Raw genomic sequence first — 24,492 nt, 5'->3', positions numbered from 1 at the left:
TTCACTCCTGCTTTTTCAAATCATATTTTTTTTATAAATGACTAGACATTTTACTGGAAATGAGTTTAGTCTTGGTTTCAAAAAACTCTAAAACTACTAACATGAGAGTGTTAATAAATGGGCATCTAAAAAAATATAGTATACCTTTAAATACTAAGAAAGGCTTTACAATTTTATGCTGCAGAAAAAATGTTGAATGCAATATGATAACTGCTTCCCTCCACTTCCCTCATTTTACCTGTAATATATTTCCTCTGGTCTAGATGGCAGTGAATGTGCCAAGTGCCCAAATTATAAAGGGGGGACTGCACTACGTAGGAATGCTGTAGAAATACGATCACAGGAATGCAGGGCTAAAGGTGGCCATACTTAAGCAGATTTCAGTTGCTAATTCAAGTTCTTTAGACCAATTCAGCTGCTTATCTGCCCATTTATGGGGCCCTCCCTGATATCTAACTGAAAATGGGGCAGGTGTTGATCAGGCAGGGTTGAATTTCCAGTAATATCAGGGACTGCATCAGCTCAATAATGTGGTCCTCGGTCCAACTGTGACTATCCCCGCCATTGTGGGGTAGTGTCCCAAAAGGAGAAAGGAAAGTATTGTTTAATACACCACCTTTCATACCTGACAGGTGAGTCAGTCAATGATGGAGTTGACAGAGGAGACGGGGTTCATTATACTTCCTTAACACAGCCTTTTAACCTGTCCGCAGTGCAGGTAAAGGTGCTCTAATGGCAAAATCGGACATAGAGTCAGGATGTACATTTGCCAACTATTATCTTGTAGATATGTGTTTACCCATGTGATGCTAAATATCTAGTTATTCTATGCTGCATTACCTGGGTGACTTCCTTTTTGTTAGTCCAGCTGAATTCAATGAGTTTTTTCATCTGCTTAATTTGTTTAGGAAATTCTTTGGTGTTCCAGTAGTGAAAGATAAAAAAGAAGGGCCCTGGGAAGTCATTGAGAGACATTTATAAAATTTGTGCAGCAAAGAATTATTTGAACCTTTGCCCTGCCAGTGTTTATATACATCCCAGTTCCCCTTTACCTACAGTATATGCAAAGGGAATTCAGCCTACTGAAACAAGCACAGCCCATAGAAGTGAGTGTAATCCAGTGTATGCAGAAGTGTGCCAAGAAAGGGTTACAGTATCTTGACATACAGCTAAACCTTACCCCACTCCAATAAACGAGACTGAGTGAAGTCTGTAGAATTTTACTGGATGAGTAGGGCAAAAGTAAAACTCTAATGAATAATAAAAAATGTAATGAAGAAATAGGAACATAACTGCTAGTGATGAGCGAATTTTTCAGCAGTTTTGTGAATTTTTCAGATAACAAAATGGGACAGATTTCCTCATTTCTACTACTGGCAGCTGTAGAAATGGCTTAGTGCAGATTTAAGTCTGCTAGCTTACCAATGATTGTACAGTTGGGGTGAGGGTAGAAACTATTCTTCTTGTACACCATAAGCCAAAAAATGGAGTTTGATCTCTCACAAGGCACTGTGCTAGGTCACATGTTGAAGAATGATGAAGAATGATGGTCTAAAGGTGTCAAACATGACATTATAAGTGATTTTTTTTTTGGAAATGCACAAAATGTGATGGAAAATAACAAGATAATGGATTATGCAGGAAATATGACAGAGGCCAATCATATAGGCTCAACAGCTGAAAAAAAACTGAACTGCATTGGTAGGTGGCAATCTGACCATTATAGAACTTATATTTGTCCCCATATAATAATGGGGTGATAATTGAATGTTCTCTTTATTTATTTATTTTGTTTATTTAAATTCAACCAGGTCTCTCTCCCACTTACAGTATGAATGAATTCTTGGGCACTTCTATGTATATTGGGCTTCTAAGAGACTACCAAACACCCCTATGGTCACCAATTAGGCTTACCGCTAGACCAAGTACATATAAAATGGACAGGAATACATGGCATGCAGTCGTCTCAAATTATTCCTGAGGTTCTTCAAATTTGTGGTATCTCTGCAGAGTCCAAAATCTTGGCTATTCATGCGGGTGAGACTAACATGGGAAAAATTTGTAATGTTGACTTGATCTATAGCATAAGCCAGGACTTGGCCCCTTGTTATGCCCTGATTGGTTGAATAGAAGTTGTTTGGTAAGAGATTATATCCAGACATTTTGTTAATATGGATTTCCTTACTGGTACTGAACAAGCACTGGCCGTACTAGGGCGGTGGCCCATTTACAATGGGCGGGTGGTGGTGAGCTTATGGCGCATGGCCTATAAGGAACTTTAACCTTGGTGAGTTAAGCTGAGTATTGATGAGCGAATCTGTTCCGTTTCGCTTCGCCGAAAAATTCACGAATCTTTGAAAAGATCCGCGAAACGGCGAAAAATTCGCGAAACGCCGAAAATGTCGTGCGACAAAAAAAAATTGTCGCCCGCGGCTATTATTTTGTCGCGCGGCTATTGTTTCGTCTCCCGCGGCTATTGTTTTGTCGCGCGGCTATTATTTCGTCGCGCGCGGCTCTTGTTTCGTCGCCCGCGGCTGTTGTTTCGTCACGCGGCTCTTGTTTCGTCGCCCGCGGCTCTTGTTTTGTCGCGCGGCTATTATTTCGTCGCGCGTGGCTCTTGTTTCGTCGCCCGCGGCTCTTGTTTCGTCGCGCGGCTCTTGTTTAGTCGCCCGCGGCTATTATTTTGTCACGCGCTATTGTTTCGTCGCCCGCGGCTATTATTTTGTCGTCCGCGACTATTCTTTTTTGACGCCGGCGACAATTTTTGGACGTGCGGTGAATGTTTCCGCTGCGAAATTTTTCATCCGTTTCGCAAAACAATCCGCCAATGGCGAAACGCGGAAATTCGCCGCGAATCCATGCCTGGCGAAACTTTTCGCCCATCACTAAAGCTGAGTGTTTCAGCAGCCAACACCTTTGATTCTACCACAAAAGGAGACTCTTGTCAATTAGGGATGTTCCTGCCGCTGTATCTGCAGCTGTTGGAATAATGTTGTATAAGTTCATTAATACATTTGTATCAATAAAGCTGTGGCCCAATTTACACCAACATTTTTGCTTCAGTGTGTACTTCTTTGGGTAATGGTGATGGGCAATATACTGAGAAGTAATGGGCCACTGTAGGTCTGTATGTGCCCCCTTTTTTGGCAGCCTTGTTGCTAGAACAATGCAATGAGGGGAACCACAAATGACCGCATGCATTAAGATGGGAATATTGGGCAAGGTTTCTAGAAAGCCCATTTGGAGTGGAGTAGTGCAGTTACATCTTGTTACAATAACTGGTTAAAAGCGAATGTGAAACTTTACTTAAATGGCAAGAGTGATACTACCATTACCTACCAATCATTTTAAAGGAATACTGCCATAGAAAAAATGAAATGCATCAGTTTAAAGACCTTTTACAGCAGAACATTTGAAATGTCACATGGGGCTAGCCAGGTTCTGCATTTCCCAGGGTGCCACAGCCCTGTGACTTGTTCTGATAAACTTCAGTTACATTTTACTGCTGTACTGCAAGTTGGAGTGATGTCACCCCTCTCCCAGCAGCCGATCATCAAAGCAATGGGAAGGGAGCAAGATAGCAGCTCCCAGTAGGTATCAGAATAGCACTCAATAGTAAGAAATCCAAGTCCGGCTTGGGACTCCTCCAGTTACATGGAAGTAGGTGAAACAATAGGTTAGCTGAAAGCAGTTCTAATGTGTAGCGCTGGCTGAAAGCTCAGACTCAGGCACAATGCACAGAGATGGCACCTACACAAATGGGTGTAATGAATTATTTGCTGTGTAAACAGTGTAATTTAGAAATAAAAAGTTCACCATAAAAATCATGATAGAATCCTTTTAAGCAGAAATTAGCTTTATTGTTATTTGGTATATTTCATTCACATCATGTCTATTTTTACAAAATAATATTTACATTTCATACAGCACTAGAGATGTAGCGAACTGTTCGCCGGCGAACTAATTCGCGCGAACTTCGGGTGCTCGCAAGTTCGCAAACTTTTATCGATGTTTGCAATTTTGGGTTCGCCTTAGCTGGAGCTAAATTTTGACCTCTCAACCCAGAGCCAGCAGATACATGGCAGCCAATCAGGCAGCTCTCCCTCCTGGACCACCCCCCCGGACCACTCCCTTCCATATATAAACCAAAGCCCAGCAGCCATTTTACATTCTGCCTGTGTGTGTTTGATGAGTTAGCATAGGGAGAGAGCTGTGCAGGGGTTTGAGGGACAGTTTAGGTAGCTTTGCTGACTAGTAATCTACTTTCTACTGCTCTGTATGTAGCTGCTGGGGACAGCTGTCCTGCTGATCTCATCTGCTGTAACCCAATAGTCCTTGTAAGCACAGAGATGGTGTACACCCACTCTCTGGAACAGTCAGCTGGATACCACACTCCTCAGGCCCCACGGCAACTCTGGATCAGGGTTTACACACTACCTGCCTCCTATGTCTAAACCGTGGCCCTACGCTAAGGCAACAGTGCCTGTCTGGAAGGTACTCCCACAGCTACTTTCCTCTGAGCCAAACTGCTCGTGCTTTCTTCCTTCACTATCTCACTTTCCTAGAAAGTGCTCCACAAAACTTGCTATCTAACTGGTCCTCATTCACGGGGTCCCTGTCCCCGACTTCACCAGAGTGGATGACCACACTCTGGGGCACATGGCTTACTGGGGCCTAGTTCCTTGCCTCCAGCACAGTGCTCCTTCCCCTGTGAGCAAAGGCAGCCAAAGAGGCAGCTCCACCCCCCTGCTAAACACTATATCTGTGTCCCAAGGGAGTGGTCTCCCTGTTAACCAATACACACATATGAACCTCAAAACTGATACATGGGTCTTTGCCCAGTAACAGCACAAAACCAGGAAGCTGCAGGGTTTAAAGCCATAAGGACTAGTTAACCCTATGGATCCCTACAGGTCCATATGACTACTGACACATGGTCCTCCAAGCATGGTCAGGGCAGGTATGTCACCTACACTGCCCACTGGGTGAACCTGGTGATGGCTGGGAAGCAGGGAATGCGTGGTTCAACAACAGTGGAGTTGGTGTCACCGCCACGGATTGCATGCGGGCCTGCCACCTCCTCTACTCCTCCTTCACTCTCTACCTCAGCTTCTTCCTCAGCTGAGTCCTCCTCTGCTGCTGTGTCCTCCTCCACACCTGTGCACCCCCAGCTCCCCATAGGCTATTCGACGTGCCAGGTACGCCGTTGTCTTGTCTTGGGGATGACGTGCCTGGAAAGCAGAAACCATAACGGACCTGCACTCCTGTCATCTCTGCACTCACAGGCCGATTGGTGGCTGACTCCACACCAACTGAAGATCAGAAAAGTGGTGTGTGACAATGGAAGCAATCTGTTGGCAGCACTGAGACTGGGCAATTTAACACATGTGCCCTGCATGGCACATGTTCTCAATTTGATAGTCCAACGGTTTGTCTCAAAGTACCCAGGATTGCAGGACATTCTCAGGCAGTCCAGGAAGGTGTCTGGCCATTTCAGACATTCCTACACAGCCATGGCACGCCTTGCTGACATTCAGCGGCGGCACAACTTGCCAGTCAGGCGTTTAATTTGCAACAGCCAGACTCTGCACTTTGGCCACTCTGTAACATCAGACATGCAAAGTTTTTTCAGTCCAAAGCAGCGCCAGAACCCTTCTGGATCCACCCTCAGAGAACGCCTCGACTGACAGGTAGCGGACTACCTGGCGTTAACTGCAGATATCGACACTTTGAAGAGCGATGAACCCCTGGACTACTGGGTGCACAGGCTTGATCTGTGGCCAGAGCTGTCACAATTTGCCATCATTACATTACATTACATTAACATTTATTTATAAAGCGCCAACATATTCCGCAGCGCTGTACAATAAGTGGGTTACATACATTGGACATACAGAGTAACATATAAAGCAATCAGTTACCGATACAAGAGGTGAAGAGGGCCCTGCCCAAAAGAGCTTGCAATCTACAAGGAGAAAGGGTTGAGACACAAGGGGGCACATTTACTAACCCACGAACGGGCCGAATGCGTCCGATTGCGTTTTTTTCATAATGATCGGTATTTTGCGATTTTTTTCGGAAATTATCGCGACTTTTTCGTTACCAATACGATTTGCGCGAAAAAACGCGAGTTTTTCGTAGCCATTCCGAAAGTTGCGCAAAATCTGGCGATTTTTTCGTAGCGTTAAAACTTGCGCGAGAAGTCGCGATTTTTTCGTAGAGTTAAAACTTGTGCGAAACGTCGCACCTTTTAAGTTTTAACGCTACGAAAAAATCGCGACTTTGCACAACTTTCGGAATGGCTACGAAAAACTCGCGTTTTTTCGCGCAAGTCGTAATGGCTACGAAAAACTCGCGTTTTTTCGCGCAAATCGTAAAGATGCCGAAAAAAACGCAAAAAATACGAAAAAGTCGCAAAATGTTCGTTTTCCAATCGGAATTTTTCCAATTCGGATTCGAATTCGTGTCTTAGTAAATCAGCCCCAAGGTGTGGGAATGGGCATGACCAGAGTTGTGAGAGGTGTGGCACAGGGTATTGCTAAACTAGATTAGGGTAAGCTTCTCTAAATAAATGTGTTTTTAGAGATCTCTTGAAGGCAGAGAGATTGGGAGAAAGTCTGACAGTTTGTGGGAGCGAATTCCAGAGAAGGGGGGCAGCCCTTGCAAAGTCTTGAATGCGAGCGTGTGAGGAGGGAATGAGAGAGGAGTTGAGGAGCAGGTCAGTAGAGGAGCGTAACAAGCGGGTTGGATGGTATCTAGACCATCGACCTCTTGTCTTGCCCCGCCTCAAGTGTCCTCTCAGAAAGGACCTTCAGTGCAGCAGGAAGGATTGTAACTGAGAAGAGAACTCACCTAGGTCACAAAAGTGTGGATTACCTGACCTTTATTCAAATGAATAAGGCATGGATCTCGTAGGGTTACTGCACGCCGGAAGACTTGTTCTGACTGCCCATGCAGCTGTCCTTCTCTGCACGCCACATGACTCCACACACAGCTGTCCTTTAGCATCCTCCTCCACCACCGTACAAACTAGGGTGCAAATCCTACTGGTTTAATTTTAAGCCAAACTTTTTGGACAGGTAAAACCTGAGTTTTTCTGGCCTCTGTGCTTCAGTGCCTGCGACAGAAAAATGATTATTTTCAGCATTTTTATGCCATATTTTTTCTGGCCTCTGTGCTTCAGTGGCTGTGACAAAAAAAACATAATTTTTCAGGAATGTACACATGCCTGATTTTTCAGGGTTCTGCAACAGCGGCAAAATCGTATCTTTTATGGTCACCGCAGGTGATCAATAAAGTAGGCCAAAACTGGGCCCACACTGCAGAATCAGTGCTTTTTGGTTCACTTCACTGAACTTCATTGAATTACCTCTGCCTGACCGTGCACGTGCGCACAAGCACGGTGACTGCTAAACACACCACTACAGAAATATTCCCACCGAGGAGGACGAACGTCCTGGAGGTAACAAGCAACTAGTAAAAACTATTATTCGCTCACTTGACGGTATCATTAAAGCTCTTTGCAGTTTTTTGCGTTGCAGTAAACGTGGCGTTTTGTCTTTGCGTGTGAACCAGCTGTAACCTTTACACGACTTGATTGGCATGTAGACGCCGGACGTTTTAAAGCAGTTTATTACACAAGTTTAGAAATGTAGTGTGATTTGTGCCCTTTACAGCACAAAACGCAACGCTGTGTCAACAACGTATTTTTCAGAGAAATTTTTGCCCTTGACCCCCCTCCTGCATGCCACTGTCCAGGTCGTGACACCCTTTAAACAACTTTAAAATCAGTTTTCTGGCCAGAAATGGCTTTTCTAGGTTTTAAAGTTCGCCTTCTTATTGAAGTCTATGGGGTTCGCAAAGTTCGCAAAAGTTCGCACTTTTTGGCGGAAGTTCGCGAACGGGTTCATGAACTTTTTTTGTGAGGTTCGCTACATCTCTATACAGCACATGTAACCAACAAGTTTATGTTTTTTCTTCTAATAATAGGGCAGAATGTCTGCTGACAGTCTCAATATCTTCTTGGACATGGAGAACACTCTCAAACTCAGCCCTTTTCACAGGTGATGTCTAATTTAATGTACTCGCTCTCAGCCTGGTGAGCACAGTTACTGTTATTCTCAACTTCTGCAGTGTCTGATAAAGCATTCTGGGAAAGACATACAGTACCTATCCTCTATGGTTTTTGCAGTCACTGTGCCACTCATTACATACTTTTGCTTTCAAATATGCTGATGTCATTTATGCTTCTGCCTCCCCTTAATTATAAATGAATGCCATGAGAGTTTTCCACTTTAAATTAATCCCCAAAGAAACTTTGCAATCACACTATACTCCTATATTAACCTGTAACTACCATTATCTTATAATTATAGCATATACCTGCTAATTAATTTTAATAATAATCATTTTCTAGACCAGTAACCATAGAGTATATAAACTTCTCTCTGCATTTGCCCAAAGTATTTTGGCATTTCTATCAGCATCAATAACCGAACAACTTTGCTGCAGCAAAACCTCCTCATGAGGTAAGAAGTTATGTCTCATAAGAATCTTTACAACAGATTTGTTCATAAATCATAATCACTGTATCTTCTGTATAAGAGATTTTCTGTGTTCAAAATAGTGTTGCCACTTGGCATGTACAGGCAACGTGTGTGGGGCTACGGGCTCACTACAAGGCAACACAAATGTATCTCATGTTTCCCTATAGATCTGTAACTACAGGAATAATGGTCAACACTGAATTAACAAAAAATGTTAACTACCAAAAATAATATAAATTCTTCTTTCTTTCTACATAATTAATTTCCATGTAAACGACCCTATACCTGTATATGAAAGCTGTGCTGCAGCCTATTATAATAGTATGTATGTCAATTTACACTTCAGGGGCTTGGATGATATCCTCTCCACTGAATGCATTTACAGCAAGTGTATTTTCATTATAATATAGAATCTCAGTTTTTTCTTTATTTTCCAAACAACAGGCCAATAAACAGAATGGACTTGCTTCTAATTACCATTACGCTTTGCCGTCTGTTGCTAATACTTTTATGGTACAAAGATGGCGGATGTGAAACATTATTAGAAGGGTGCAGACTGGTTACTGAAGAAGTCAGTGGCTATTCTCTCCCTGGAGATATCACACTGGGAGGCCTCTTTCCTATTCATGTAGAAGTGTCTTATCCTGTAATAACCTATAGGGAAAGTCCCCAACCTCTTCAGTGTAGCAGGTACGTCCATCTGTGTCATTTTGTTCAGTATAATATCTGGTTTAACATATACATATAGATATAGAATCCATTATCTGAGAACTCTAATATCCAGAGAGCTCTGAATTATAGGTTAATTTTAATTTTTTGTATTATTTCTTTTAATCTGCATAAGGTACATTAATCCACATTAGTGGAAAAGCAATCATTTTGGGTTTATTAAAGGTTTACTTTTTTTAGACTTAAGGTATGGTAATCCAAATTACAGAAAAACCATCATCCCAGATAATAGATGATGTTCCAGTACATTATTAAAATGTCCACATGGACCTGGTATAGTAAGTGGGCCTGACATACAGCTGTAACCCCTTTCCTTCTTGCCTCCAGATTTATTGTTTATAGCTTTTGAATGATTTGCTTTCCTTTTCTACATCCAGCTACTATTGCAAATGGAGAAGGCTTCACAACTGGGTCAAGTTGTTATTATGGGGGACTTCAATTATCCGGACATTGACTGGAGTAATGGGGTGGCTAAGTCAGAAAAAGCTAGTAGGTTTGTAAAATATGCTATGACAACTTTTTATTTCAGGCGGTTCAAGAACCTACTAGGAATGACTCTATTTTGGACCTGGTGATATCTAATAATAATGAACTCATCTCTAACATTTGTGTGGGTGAGCATCTGGGGAACAGTGATCACAACATGGTCTCCTTTGAGATAGTGCTGCAGAGACAGCTCTATAAGGGAGTAACTAAAACACTCAATTTTAGACGTGCAGACTTTGCCAGTATAAGGGCATCTCTGCAATGTGTCAACTGGGAAAGGCTTTTCATGGGGTTAGACACAGAAGGAAAATGGAACATCTTTACAACATTGCTTAGCAAGTATATAGATCAGTATATTCCCTTGTAAGTAAGGAGAGGAATTGGAAAGCAAAACCTTTATGGCTGAATAAAAGTGTTAGTGCCGAGGTTGGTTCAAGTTAGCTGGGACAGCAGAAACTTTCATCAGGTACAAGGAAGCAAATAAAGCAGCAAAAAAGCTATCAGGCAAGCTAAAATAGAGATGGAAAGGGATATTGCAGCTAGGAGTAAAAAGAATCCAGCATTATTTTTTAATTATGTGAATAGTAAAAAAATAAAGCAAGAAGGGGTGGGAACCTTATTATCACATGGGGGTAAGTTGGTTGATGAGAACAGGGAAAAAGCAGAAATTTTGAACTCTAGCTCCTCCAGCTAATGTAGTTTTTCTTTTAATATACCCAGTTCTAGTAATATAACTACTATAGGGTACTTTCTAATTGGACCAGTGTGGTTAGTAGAGTACCACAGGGGTCAGTCCTTGGTCCTTTACTTTTTAACTTGTTTATTAATGACCTGGAGGTGGGCATAGACAGTACTGTTTCTATTTTTGCTGATGATACTAAATTGTGCAAAACTATAAGTTCCATGCAGGATGCTGCCGCTTTGCAGAGCGATTTGATAAAGTTGGAAAACTGGGCAGCAAACTGGAAAATTAGGTTTAATGTGGACAAGTGCAAAGTTATGCACTTTGGTAGAAATAATATAAATGCAAGTTATACATTAAGTGGTAGTGTGTTGGGGGATCCTTAATGGAGAAGGATCTAGGGGGTTTTGTAGATAACAAGTTGTCTAATACCAGGCAGTGTCATTCTGTGGCTACTAAAGCAAATAAAGTGCTGTCTTGTATAAAAAAGGGCATTGACTTAAGGGCCAGCACATGCGCATCAGAGTGAAAAGCCGAATTTTTTGTTAAAGTTTGGCTTTTCACTGTACTGCACAAGCACGAACAAGGAAGAGGAAGCGCTCGTTACAGGTACACCAGGCTGGTGCGGTTCTCTCTGAACAGGGGCACCAGCTCAGGGTAAAAGGTAAGTGATTAAAATCACTTGGGGGTGCCTAACATTCCTTCTCCTTTAATGTTGTATGTATAGTTTATGAATGTGGGTGTATAGATAGGTCAGTATAGGTTTGTGTGTGCTGGGTTTACTTGGAAGAGTTGAACTTGATGGACTCTGGTCTTTTTTCAACCATATGTAACATCTTTCCAGCTTTCAAATGGGGGTCACTGACCCCAGCATCCAAAAACTATTGCTCTGCGAGGCTCCAATTTTATTAATATTGTTACTTTTTAATCCTTATCTGTCTTTTCTGTCCCTCTCCTGTTCATATTCCAGCCTGTCATTTAAACCACTGCCTGGTTGCCAAGGTAAATCAGACCATAGCAAACAGATTAAAAATGAGGACCGGTTACTAATTGACTCAGAATATCATTGCCTATGTCACTTCAAAAGTTAAATTAAAAATGAACTACCCCTTTGGAAATGTTCCTTTTGTTTTCACAGGACCCTCAGCTGCAGTCTTCAAGGAGTTTCTTTTAGTATGTATAGGTTAAATTAGTTGTATAAGCTGGGTTAATATGAGAGCAGAATATTTCTACTTAAACTTAGTATGATGGTTTAAGTTTGGGCACATCCCATACATAAGCTGACATGGAGATGACCAGGGTAAAAGGGAAAATTACATCATACTTACTAGTATTTGCTTCCTGTTTACCCTGGGGGGGGGGGGCTTATCAATATCTTGGCCAAAATATTATCTTGTCTTTATAGGTCATAATTCCCATTTGTAATTTATTTTTTACAGTCTTATATGAACTTGTAAAGTGAATAAGATCCGGATACGTTTGTTATCCCAATCAATGGACCCTTATTGTGTATCGTTACTTTTTTTTACTTTTATTTCTTGTTCTATGTCACACTATGTGCCTGGCTGAATTTATAACCCACCCTAATCGCTTTTCTTATCTCTTATCCATCTGTAACTTTCTAATTTATTGATCATGAACCCTTTTCAATAATCTAACAGTATATATGCTGTGCCTTTCCAGCTTTCATTTGTATTTTGCCTGACGAAGGGGCCTGAGAGCTCTGAAAGCCAGCAATGTTTACTTACTCAAGTTAGCCAATAAAAGGTATCACCTAACCTTACATTTGCTGCATATTTTTAGTGGCTAGCACAGTACAACATCTTAATTTCATACTTACCCTGATTTTCCTTTTCTGGCCATTCTCCATGTCAGCAAGTTTTTTTCCCACCCTCTAAAGTGACCTGGCAGCTTGGTACTTAGACACCCATGTAAGGCAGTGGAAAGGCTTTAAAGGTTTTGATAGGGGTGGTGTGTGCCTGCACTGAGGCGGATACTGTAGTTTTCAGTGCCGGCACGCTGGCAGCTTAGGGAAGCGGATGCGCTCATCTCAGCCTGACAGAAAAACACAGGGCTGAGAGAGGCTGCTCTATGCTATGTGCAACCTTGCCCTAATGTTTCAGCCTAAACACAGGCCTTTTTCAAAGTTCAAAGTGTCACACAGTAGCTGTGACAGTCCTAATCCCCCCATTAGATGCTTCACTTCTCCCATCCATATATCCCTGTCCCCAAGGCCACGCTTGTGACTTACAATCTCTAATGGGGAGGGAGGGCAGGACTGCTTTATTCCCGCTCCTGACCTAAGATGGCTGCCCTACCTAGCACCATTGCCAAGATGTCCCCTCTCTGCGCCTCCCTTTCCCTTAAGTCCATCCCTGCTGCTAATTAACCCCCCTTTGCCTGCTCTACCCTGCCCAGTCATGAGCCCATGAAGCTCCAATTCAGATATGTGTGGCTGTCCTTGACTGGGCAATTGCAGAAGCTGTCTCCCCCTCCTTTTTTATGTCCTAGAAATGACTGATGAAAAACAGTTTTGAACAGCATTTTTAGTATTTCTTATTTAAAATGTGTTTATTGTATACATCTTAGGGCACTCCAGCAATGTTTCAGGCCAGGTATTTCCTTTTATCATAAAAAGTGCTGAATACTACTTGCAAACTAGAAAAGACTGACCACATACCATCCTGTCCGATAGGAATCCTTGTTGGCCACACCTTTATTTTTAACACAAATAAATTCCAAATGACAATTCATAAATTGTGTTTAAGTGTAAAATTTAGTCCATCCCTGCTGATAATTAACCATTGCCTGCTCTACCCTGCCCAGTCATAAGCCCCTGAAGCTCCAATTCAGAGCTGTGTGGCTGTCCTTTCTTCAGAATGAGTTGTTCTCCATTCAGATTGAAGCTCACTTCAGTTGACTGAAAATCATTCCCACAGCATATCTGTGAGTTTTGTTTGATCTTCAACCTTATGCCAGCAGCCCAGCAACCAGCTTCTGATAGGGTGCAGCAGCTTTGTTTTACAGTGCAACTCTAAACCCTTCATAGAGCATTACTGTGCATGATATATATATATATATATATATATATATATATATATATATAGGGAAAACAACGAAAACCGCACTCGCAGGAATTATGAAGAACAAAAATTTTTTTATTTTGTTGCCAAAAAGTGAACTAACGTTTCGGCTGTAACACCAGCCTTTGTCAAAGTTGTATATATATATATATATATAAACATATACATTAAGGACAGTTTTCATAGTCCTTTGAACGTTTTGATCTTTTGACATGTTGTTTTCTTTTGTTTATAAGTTTTCAAATTAGATTTTATCGCTTCCTACTCGCAATGGTGTTTGCAATCATGGAAATTAATGCATCAAATGATCTTTTACCCAATATAACACTGGGCTTCCACCTCTATGATCCCTGTTATAATGAGGTACGGTCTCTAATAGGAGCAACATGGATTTTATCGAGGAAAAAACTTGGAGTGCCAAACTTTCACTGCAACAAGGATCTTATGCCACTGGCTATTGTTGGCGACATGCCCTCTAAGGCCTCAGAGCCCCTAGCAAGGATCTTGGGATTGTACAGATATCCGCAGGTACATTACCCCTTTGTAGAAATGTTAAACTACTCTCTGTGATTATAATTAGAATAAAAACCACAGGATCAAATGCTATTGATTGAGGCATGAATTATATGCCTCATTTACAATAACAAGGGTTATTTATAAGTGCAGTCTAGTGTTAAAAGTGCAATTTTCAGATGAAAATTGGAACATATTTTTCCACACAATTCCAGCCACACGGTGAGTTGCGCCTACAATAAATACACCTGATGTGTCAAAACTAACACAACTTCATAAATCATAGTGAAGTTTAAAATGGCTTTAGCGCATGATTCTTTTGACACAGTTTGCGGAACCTATTAACACAATCCATTATTAACACAATTCAAAACCTATTAACACAATTCCCAGGAATTCCCATCATGTTAAGGGTGATTGTAACTGCAGGGTTCCTAGTTGCCAATAGATGCACTTGCACATGATTTATCAGAAGAGACAGGACAGCTGCAGTGGAGCTTTGCCCAATATGGAACTGCAAGGACACAAGTACTTTCATTAATGGTGTCAGTACCTGACATATCTGCATCCAAATTAAGTGTGACCCCACTGTGCTTGTCAATTGGACCCAAAGTTGTTCATATAATGACCCTAGTATATCCATCCACACATGCTCCTTGTGCTTCTGCATAGTTGGGTTGAGCACCAATATGTCCGTCTTTCCTCTTCTGATGAATCATGTGCAAAAGAGCCTATTGTTACACAACTAAGATACACAAAGTGACATTAACACAGCATTCAAGAATAGCATTTTAAATAGTAGTGTAAATTAAGCAGTGTAATTTAGAAATAAAAAGTATACCATAAAAATCATGACAGTATCCCTTTAAGAAATAAAGGGGTTATGTAGTAAAAGGTGCAATGTTTTCTACAGATCTAGTCACCTACTTCAACCAGCAGGTACCATTAAAATTACATCTCTTCAAATGTCTTATCGGTTGTTAGGAGTTACTGCACCTGGGCAAAAATTAACTTTTATTGCATTACACAGATTAGTTGATCTAGAAAAAATGTCTGATTGCTAACAAGGAGTCCTCTTATAACTTTATGTTCCTGCACTAGGGGCATTGTTGGCAAATTCTATCTCTGGAAAGTGTTTTCTCTGGGTGTTCCCTTTAGGGGTAAAACTAATAAAACTACACAAATACAAGAGTATTGTAGAAATGATACCTATATTGGCTAATAATAGAAATACATTGCAAGCTTTCGGAGCTCTAAGGCCCCTTCATCAGGCAAAATACAAATGAGAACTGAAATGGCACAACATATATACTGATAGATCAGAGAGAAGTGTTTACAAGCACTAAATTAGGAAGTTACAGATAGATAGAGATAACTTGTGAAGATAATAAACGTAATTAATGTTTATTAGGGTGGGTTGTAAATAGTCCAGGGGTCTGGAATCAGTCAGGTCAGATAGTGTGACATGAAACCTGACCCAAAATTAACAAAAGTTTTCTGTAAGGAATTGAGATGTTTATTTCTGTCTTCGAGGTTTGAGCAAATCCGGTTGTATCTCAGAGCCTGGCTTAAAATAATACATTTTTTAATGTGATATGCAGGACAGCCTGTTGGTTTTTGGTATAGGGATGTTTGTATGATTCCATATTTGATGTAGCTTGTGGTATCCAGGAAATTAATGTGTGAAGAGGAATGGTTAAGGGTAAGGTTAATCGTGGGATGAAATTGGTTCCTTTTCTGTCCATATTAAGTATTTCATCTATATGGTGTTGCAGTTGCAGGAAGCCAGGACATTTTTCTCTAACTGGGCCATAAACAAGTATACTGAGGTACCATTTTGCTTCCCATTGCACTTCCCATCAGTTGGAGATATATGGCATCTCCCAATGAGAAGTAGTTGTGTGTTAGTATAAATCTGATTAGTTGTAGATTTGGTATTGTGTGCATATGAAGTTTTTCAAAAGAAATATTGGCAGGCTGGATCTATGGTGGCCAGTTTGTTTAAACAGTCAGTGGTGTCCTGTATGAAACTGTGTGTTTTTTTGACAATTGGCTTCATAATGTTTTCTAATGTTAATGTTCCAATACCAGAGATGATGGGTCATTCTGTTTTCCCTTTCTTATGTATTTTCAGCAACTTGTAAAAAGTACCAATTCTTAGATTGTAAGCTCTACGAGGCAGGGTCCTCTTTCCTACTGCATCTCATACCACATGGCACTTATTCCCTGTGCATTTTTATATATTTATTGTATTTATTTATTATAACATTTGTCCCCCTCCCCAAATGTAATTTTGTATTTTGTAAGATTGTACAGCTCTGCATATCCTTGTGGCGCTTTATAAATAAAGTAATACATACATACATACAATTCTGGGCTTCACTGGCATCAAATCCATTAAGTGTGTCTGTGGGGGGAAGAGGCCACTGATGACTTTGTATATTTATGAGAGAGATCCTTTTCCAGCCTTTTATAGTATTCGGTGTTAGACAATTGTCTATTGGCTTCTTTTATGTACCCTGTGGTGTCCATTATTAACACAGCGCCCCCTTTATCAGCTGGTTTAATTATTAAGTCTTTGTTGGTTTTCAAAGCCTGTATAGCATTTCTCTCCTGGATACTGATATTGTAAATCAGCTTCCTTTGCTTGGCCAGTATTTTAGATATATCTCTATTTCTATAACAATCAATGTATTGGTCCAGTTTCTGGTTTTGTCCTGGTTGTGGGGTCCAGTTGCTTTTTCTTTTTTGTTTTGATTAAATTATTCTCTGGGTTGTCCTCTGGTGTTATATTAGGCCTATCATGGAAGAATTCTTTGATTCGTAATCTCTGGAAAAACTCCTCCATGTCACTGCAGAGCTCTGTTTTATCAAGGCTTTTTGTAGAGCAGAATGTCATTCCTTTGAGAGTACTTTGAGTTTCACTGTACTAGGTTTATATCTGTTTCCTTGGTGGTTCCAGAGCCAAGCCTGCCTTTAGTCTCAGTCTGTCAAGTTTACCTCTTTTTCCTGCCCAGTACAAGTATAATTATGTAACCAATGCAGTAATTTGGGATATATAACTATTCACAGAATGATATGTGAGTTGAGCTATATCTGTCCTTCTTACTTTTATTTTTCAACAGATTAGCTATGCTTCTGGGCTGCCTTTGTTGAGCAATAAAATTCATTTCCCATCCTTCTTCAGGACAATACATAATATTGACAATGAATGGTTTGCCATTGCTCAGTTGGTTAAGTACTTCAACTGGACCTGGGTGGGTGTTATATCCTCAAATAATGATTTGGGGATATTAGGTGCTCAAATTGCAACTAGAGAAATAGAGAAGAATGGTGGATGCATTGCATTTCAAGAGACACTTCCTATAATCAGCTCCATGGAGTCTGTCTACCGTATCATTGGTCTTGTCAAGAGATCCAGAGCAACAGTGATCCTTTTATTTTGTACCATAGAAAACCTTGTCCCTTTAATGGAACAGGCATCTTTTCACAATATCACTGACAAAGTGTGGGTGGGAACGTCAAGCTGGTCCATTACTTCTGACTTCCCTAGGACTGACATCTTAACAACCTTAAATGGGAGCCTTGGATTAGCACCTCAAAAGGGTAAAATTGCAGGCTTTAAGGAGTTTCTTTATAGCATCCATCCTTCCAGATTTCCAGATGATCCTTACATGAAGTCATTTTGGGAGACTGTTTTTCACTGTATTTGGCCAGGAAATGATGCAGTCAATAATACATCTCCAGCACTGCTTAAAGAAGACATTGTTTGGTGCACAGGAGAGGAGAGACTGGACAGTATTGATCCCAATATATATGATGTCTATAACTTTATATATTCATATAGAACACATAACGCAGTCTTTGCAGTAGCTCATGCTTTGCACCAGATGAAGAACTGTGTCCCAGGGAAAGGGCCTTTCAAGAATGGATCTTGTGCTGATATTTATAACCACCGGCCTTGGCAGGTACTGTATATAATGCACAGATTAAGTTGTGTGAGGGAGCTGCATTCATTCATTTCATAGAAATGTTTCATTAAAGCCGGTGCCAAAAAGCCCCTGTATATATTGTTACAGGATATTATGACTTCATTAGATGTTCCTTTATTCTCTTCCTTCAAGTTATGTGTAGTGGAACTGTTCTTCTGCTATTTATGTGCAAATATCTAGAAAATGCATTAAATTTCATGTAATTATGAAGTAGCAGAACTCTGTGTTGTTGGGTATATTTAAGGCATCTATCCCCATAAAACTGTTGCATGTATGGGATATGTTGGATATCAAGAACATGGATATGTTTAAATAGCAGTGCACAGTGGGTAAAAAACTGGAGAGTTGCTGAACAAAAAGTTAAATAATAATATAATAATAATTATAAAACCACCAATAATAAAAAAAATGAAGACCAATTGCAAATTGTCTCAGAATATTACTCTCTACATCAAGGGTCCCCAACCTTTCTTACCCGTCAACCTATTAGGCAGCCTCTATGCACACTATCAGCTTACAGGGGGCTTTATTTGGTAGGAAATCTTGTTTTTATTCAACCAAAACTTGTCCCCTAGTCAGGAATTCAAAAATAACTCCCTGGTTTGGGGGCACTGAGAGCAACATCCAAGGGGTTGGGGAGCAACATGTTACCCTCGAGCCACTGGTTGGGGATCACTGCACTACATCATACTAAAAGTTAACAAAACCCCTTTAATGTTGCATGTACCTGCAGTTATAGTCTGTAATAAAGGGGGTGAGAACCTTTATTAATATTAATAATTTGAATTAATTGACATTGATAACAAATATTAATACATATGCAGGATCAAGGATTAAACCTTCTGATAAACTGTTAGTGAGCAATAACTTACACACACAAGTAATAATAGAATTAAATAGATTTACTATATATATATATATTTACTATATATTGTATGATTATAGTTACAAGCATAGGCAGTTCTGCATCAATTCAGCACAATCTGGGAGCCCCACAACCTTTGGTTCAAGACCTTCAGGTTCCCGATAACCAAGCGATGATCCAGGAGTACTAGGCGAAGCTACTAACACATGGTGGGGGCTCCCTTTTATACCAGAGTTCTTAGCAAACCTCCCAACATCAAGTGCTGACTTGTGCAATATTGTATACAAACTGTTGTTTGTTAACTAGACAATTTACTAACTTTGTAGAAGGCCTTATTTGTTGCTCAAATAAGTTTTACATTAAGGGGCACATTTACTAATCCACGGGCCGAATGCGTCCGATTGCGTTTTTTTCGTAATGATCTGTATTTTGCGATTTTTTCAGAAAATTATCGCGACTTTTTCGTTACCAATACGATTTGTGTGAAAAAACGTAGCCATTCGTAGCCATTCCGAAAGTTGCGCAAAATCTGGCGATTTTTTCGTAGCGTTAAAACTTGCGCGAAACGTCGCGCCTTTTAAGTTTTAATGTTACGAAAAAGGCGCAATTTTTCGCGCAAGTTTTAACGCTACGAAAAAATCTCAACTTTCGGAATGGCTACGAAAAACTCGCGTTTTTTCGCGCAAATCGTATTGGTAACGAAAAAGTCGCGATAATTTCCCAAAAGTCATAAAGGCGCCGAAAAAATCGCAAAAAATACGAAAAAGTCGCAAAATGTTCGTTTTCAAATCGGAATTTTTCCAATTCGGTTTGGATTCGTGTCTTAGTAAATGTGCCCCTATGTGTATTGTCTGTCAGCTGTCCCATTGTTTATTCCAAGGATATTTGCTGGGAAAAAATACCTGCGTTTACTGTTTACTGTTCACTGCTATTGTGTTTACAATAGCTGTCCCAAAATCTGCTACTTTTACTTGACTCAAACCTAACATTTGATTCATATGTCAAAGCAGATGTATATATTGTAAATCATTATAAAATCAATAGAAAATCTACCATGCTACACAGTCAATTTAATGTCATCATTATGTAAAATGCACCCGTTCCATTTATATTAGTTTAATCTCCTCATTAATATTTCATTCACAGCATTAGAAATAGTTTTGTCAGGTATATGAGAAAGTCAATTGTATGCTATTGAAAGTCTATGGAGAAAAATGGGAACTTCATTTGGAGAACATTTTTCTCCTCGAATTGAAACTCATACATGAATTTTCTTGCGATAAACCATGAAATAACCTTGTCTATCTTGACTTTCCCTGACCTGCCCTGTGGATGGAACATGTGGTGAATAAGCCAAAAATTATCTTTTTCCTTTTTGGGGACAACTCCTGGGGACAGGACCCTAAAGTTTGAAGAGCAGGTTTTTATATGGCGCTGACATTCTTCTTAATTTTTCATTGACTAGCTTTTACTTAATACCTAGAGGAATTCCCCAGCTGCCCATAAGTTGCTCCTCCCCCTCAAAAGGAATCCAAGACCCCTCTTAAAAACCTTGCTCAATATTTGTAAATCTTGCAGACACACAAAGTCCCATCACTGTGGCACTGCAAAAATAAAAGCACATAAAAATGAGTGGTTTTGAGCTTCCTTTAATACAAGCTCTCTCTTTACAATGATTCTGTATTCCAGCATTCTTACTCTTTAAAAGTGAATTATACAAATAGTGCCATCTTTTCTCCTAGCTGCTTCATTACCTCAGAAAGGTAGACTTCAACAACACAGCAGGGAAAAGAATATATTTTGATGAGAATGGGGATGTCCCTCAGTCTGTGGAGATTTTGAACTGGCAGCTGTTCCCTAATGGAAGTAATCAGTATGTCTCTATTGGTAGTTTTGATTCCGGCTCTCTAAATGGCGAGGGGCTCAGTATTCAGCTAAACAAGATTTTATGGAATGGAGGACACGGCCAAGTAAGTTTTATTGGACTTTGGCAAGTCATGCAAGTGGCATCAAAGGGTTGCCAATATTATCATTTATGGGATGGCAGTGTTTTCTGCATCAAAATGTCTTAATTCACAGAGCAAAGGAAGATCGTTAAAATTTGCCTCAGACAGCTCCCCTTAGTGATGGCAGAGAGCAGTGTTATCAGGCCACAAGCCAATCCTGCCTGTAGACCAAATGCTGATTATGAAATTTAATTGAATTGGGCAGATTTAATTTGTTTTCATGAACTTTTTATTAACCATTTATTTACCAGTTAAAAATGAATCATACCCAGGCTGTCAAATACATAATTATTATAATTTCTTCATAGGTCCCGAGTTCGGTTTGCAGTGACCCATGCCCCAAAGGCTACAGAAGAGCTGCAATTCAAGGGCAGAAGGTCTGCTGCTTTGATTGTCTGCCATGTTCTGAAGGAGAGATTCTCAACCCAAATGGTTTGTAACATTAGCATTTAGTTATTGGATAATAGATATTAAGGTTGAGAAAAAAAATCTACAGTTCAATCCATTCTTCTTATTTTACCTAAATGCTACCATTCTTCTTCTGTCTAAATAAACAGAACAGGGTGCCTTAGTTATGATGCCCTCAGTGGCACATTCATTTCCTTCATTTTAACTGGTATAGTTTCCTTTAAGAAAAACATTCAATCTACTTTTAAATACAGATGCCATTACTACCTATGCTGACTTTAATACTTTATTAAGGAGCTGTATCATTCGATGGTCCAAATGTGTTTTGCAGTACTGTTATTTTCCACTGCAGGGAAGCATTGCCATATATATTCCTAGGTACAACATGACTTCAGTTACACTGGCTTTGTATTTGGTGGGAATGTCAGACCCTGAAACTTAACGATAAACAAACATACGCAAATTAACAGATGCAGATTCAAAACATATCTTTAGGTACTTCTAGAAGCAGCATGTATTCACTATTGTGTGTAGGCTTAACTCCCACAAACTCTAATGCATTAGCCACACTATAGGTAGTGCCAAAAGTTAGAACAGTCAGTAGCAAATGCAATATTTGAAGCACCCAAATTAAAAACTTTTAGTCACTTTTAGACAGAAACATCTGATCAGCCTTTCAATTTTTAATCACATATAGATATAGATCATGTACATATGGTGCAGAATCCAACCAATATTTAGCATTCCCGTCCACAGCCGCATCCAAATGCTTCACACCTGTTTTTTTTATGGAAAGACCTTTCTGCCACAGAATGAGGGGGGCCACCTCCTGGGGCATTCGTAGTGTGCCTTCTTCTCTCTGTATAACATTGTTTCTGTTATTCTAGATGACAGTAAATGTCTCAAGTGCCCAGAAGACAAATGGCCTGATAGCAGAAAAGAAGAGTGTCTTTCAAAGCTCATTCAGTTCCTTTCTTATGAAGAGACATTGGGCTCCGCTTTAGCTTGTATTTCAGTCTTGTTTTGTCTCCTTACATTTTCAGTGTTCTGCCTGTTTATAATCAAAAGAAAGACCCCCATAGTGAAGGCAAATAACAGAGATCTCAGCTACCTACTTCTCATCTCCCTCATGTTTGGCTTCATGTGTTCCTTGGCATTCATTGGCAGACCCAACCGGATAATGTGCATGATACGCCAGGTCATGTTTGCTGTCATTTTTTCACTTTGCGTTTCTACCATACTAGCAAAGACTATCACTGTCATAATGATATTTAGTGCTACAAATCCAGACAGTAAACTAAAGAAACTAGTGGGACTACGAATACCCATTTACATTGTCCCAGGGTGTACCATGGTTCAGGTAATTCTATGCATAGTTTGGCTGACCACAGAAGCTCCATTTGCAGAGTACAATATGGCAGCAGAAATAGGAATAATAGTGATTGAGTGCAATGAGGGGTCCAGGGTGTTATTTGCTTGTGTCTTGGGGTACATGGGTCTCTTAGCTTCCGTTAGTTTATTTGTTGCCTTTCTGGCTAGGAAGCTCCCTGACACATTTAATGAGACCAAGTTCATTACATTCAGTATGTTGGTATTTGCCAGTGTTTGGGTGACATTTATACCTGCTTATCTCAGTACCAAGGGGAAACAGACAGTGGCAGTAGAAACCTTTGCCATTCTCTCTTCAAGTGCTGGGTGTCTTTTTTGCATCTTTTCCCCAAAATGTTATATAATATTATTGCACCCAGAAATGAACAGCAGACAGTACATCACAGGGAGAAATACTCGAAACCGAGGAAAAAGATTTTGACTATGGGCAGCTTAACTCATCTGCATTTTATTATAATTACACATATAACTTGATACCCACATTTTTAAAAATTGTACAGATTCTAAAACATTAATATTTAAACTTTTCATTATATATGAGCATAGCTGCCAACATAGTCAGTTTAAATTTGATAAGCAATCATCTATGACCCTGTTTAGAACTCTTCTGCTTTAGAGTATTCTCATGTTTTATCCTTGGAATGTACCATGTATCTGAAACATAAACATAGTGAAGTTTGAAGTGTTATCATATACAGTTGAGCTCCAAAGTTTGAAGTGTAATCTTAAAGAATATTATGTTTTGTGTATGGCATGTTTTGCAGAAAACAGAATACATTTTCAAACCAATCATTGGTCTGTTGTTTTTTTTAATTCTACAGTCTATGATAAAATTAAAAAATATATACAGGCATGGAACCTGTAATCCAGAATGCTTAGGACCTGGGGTTTTCAAGAAAATAAACCCAATAGAATTGTTTTGTCTCCAATAAGGATTCATTCTACCTTAGTTGGGATCATGTACAAGGTACTGTTTTATCATTAAAAAGAAAGAGGTAACTCATTTTGAAACATTTAATTATTTGATTAAAATGGAATAGGAGTTGGCCTTCCCATTATATTAAGCTTTCTGGATAACCAGTTTTCAGATTATGGATCCCATACCTGTAATATAAAAACCAACAATAATTTCAAGTGCACAGAAGTATGAAAAAGCATATACCGTGATTTCAAGTTAAAGAATACCAAGTAATTTTAAAGCAACTCATATTGTAGGTATGGGACCCATTATCCAGAAACATGTTATCATCAGAACTATAGGAATGCCATCTCCCATAGACTCCATTATAAACAAATAATTACAATTTTTAACAATTATTTCTTTTTTCTCTGTAATAATAAAAAAGTACCTGTACTTGATCCCAACTAAGATATAATTACCCCTTATTGGGGGCAGAACAGCCCTATTGGGTTTATTTCATGGTTAAATGATTCCCTTTTCTCTGTAATAATAAAACAGTACCTGTACTTGATCCCAACTAAGATATAATTACCCCTTATTGGGGGCAGAACAGCCCTATTGGGTTTATTTCATGGTTAAATGATTCCCTTTTCTCTGTAATAATAAAACAGTACCTGTACTTGATCCCAACTAAGATATAATTACCCCTTATTGGGGGCAGAACAGCCCTATTGGGTTTATTTAATGGTTAAATGATTCCCTTTTCTCTGTAATAATAAAACAGTACCTGTACTTGATCCCAACTAAGATATAATTACCCCTTATTGGGGGCAGAACAGCCCTATTGGGTTTATTTCATGGTTAAATGATTCCCCTTTCTCTGTAATAATAA

The 24,492-nt window shown here is 39.7% G+C and overlaps 1 protein-coding gene across 1 annotated transcript; it reads left to right on the top strand.

Moving 5' to 3' along the window:
- The first annotated feature begins 13,796 nt into the window (after positions 1–13,796).
- LOC100498582 (extracellular calcium-sensing receptor) lies at positions 13,797–23,180 on the top strand. Its single transcript, XM_018096459.2, has 5 exons — positions 13,797–14,054; positions 17,165–18,007; positions 20,639–20,866; positions 21,211–21,334; positions 22,198–23,180. Exons 1-5 carry the CDS (start codon positions 13,797–13,799, stop codon positions 23,118–23,120), a joined length of 2,376 nt encoding a protein of 791 aa, XP_017951948.2. The 3' UTR covers positions 23,121–23,180.
- Positions 23,181–24,492: the final 1,312 nt, after the last annotated feature.

Source organism: Xenopus tropicalis, chromosome 8, assembly GCF_000004195.4.
Source record: "Xenopus tropicalis strain Nigerian chromosome 8, UCB_Xtro_10.0, whole genome shotgun sequence".
NCBI lineage: Eukaryota > Metazoa > Chordata > Amphibia > Anura > Pipidae > Xenopus > Xenopus tropicalis.
Note: the sequence above shows the minus strand (reverse complement) of the source record. Positions and strands in the feature narration are given on the sequence as shown.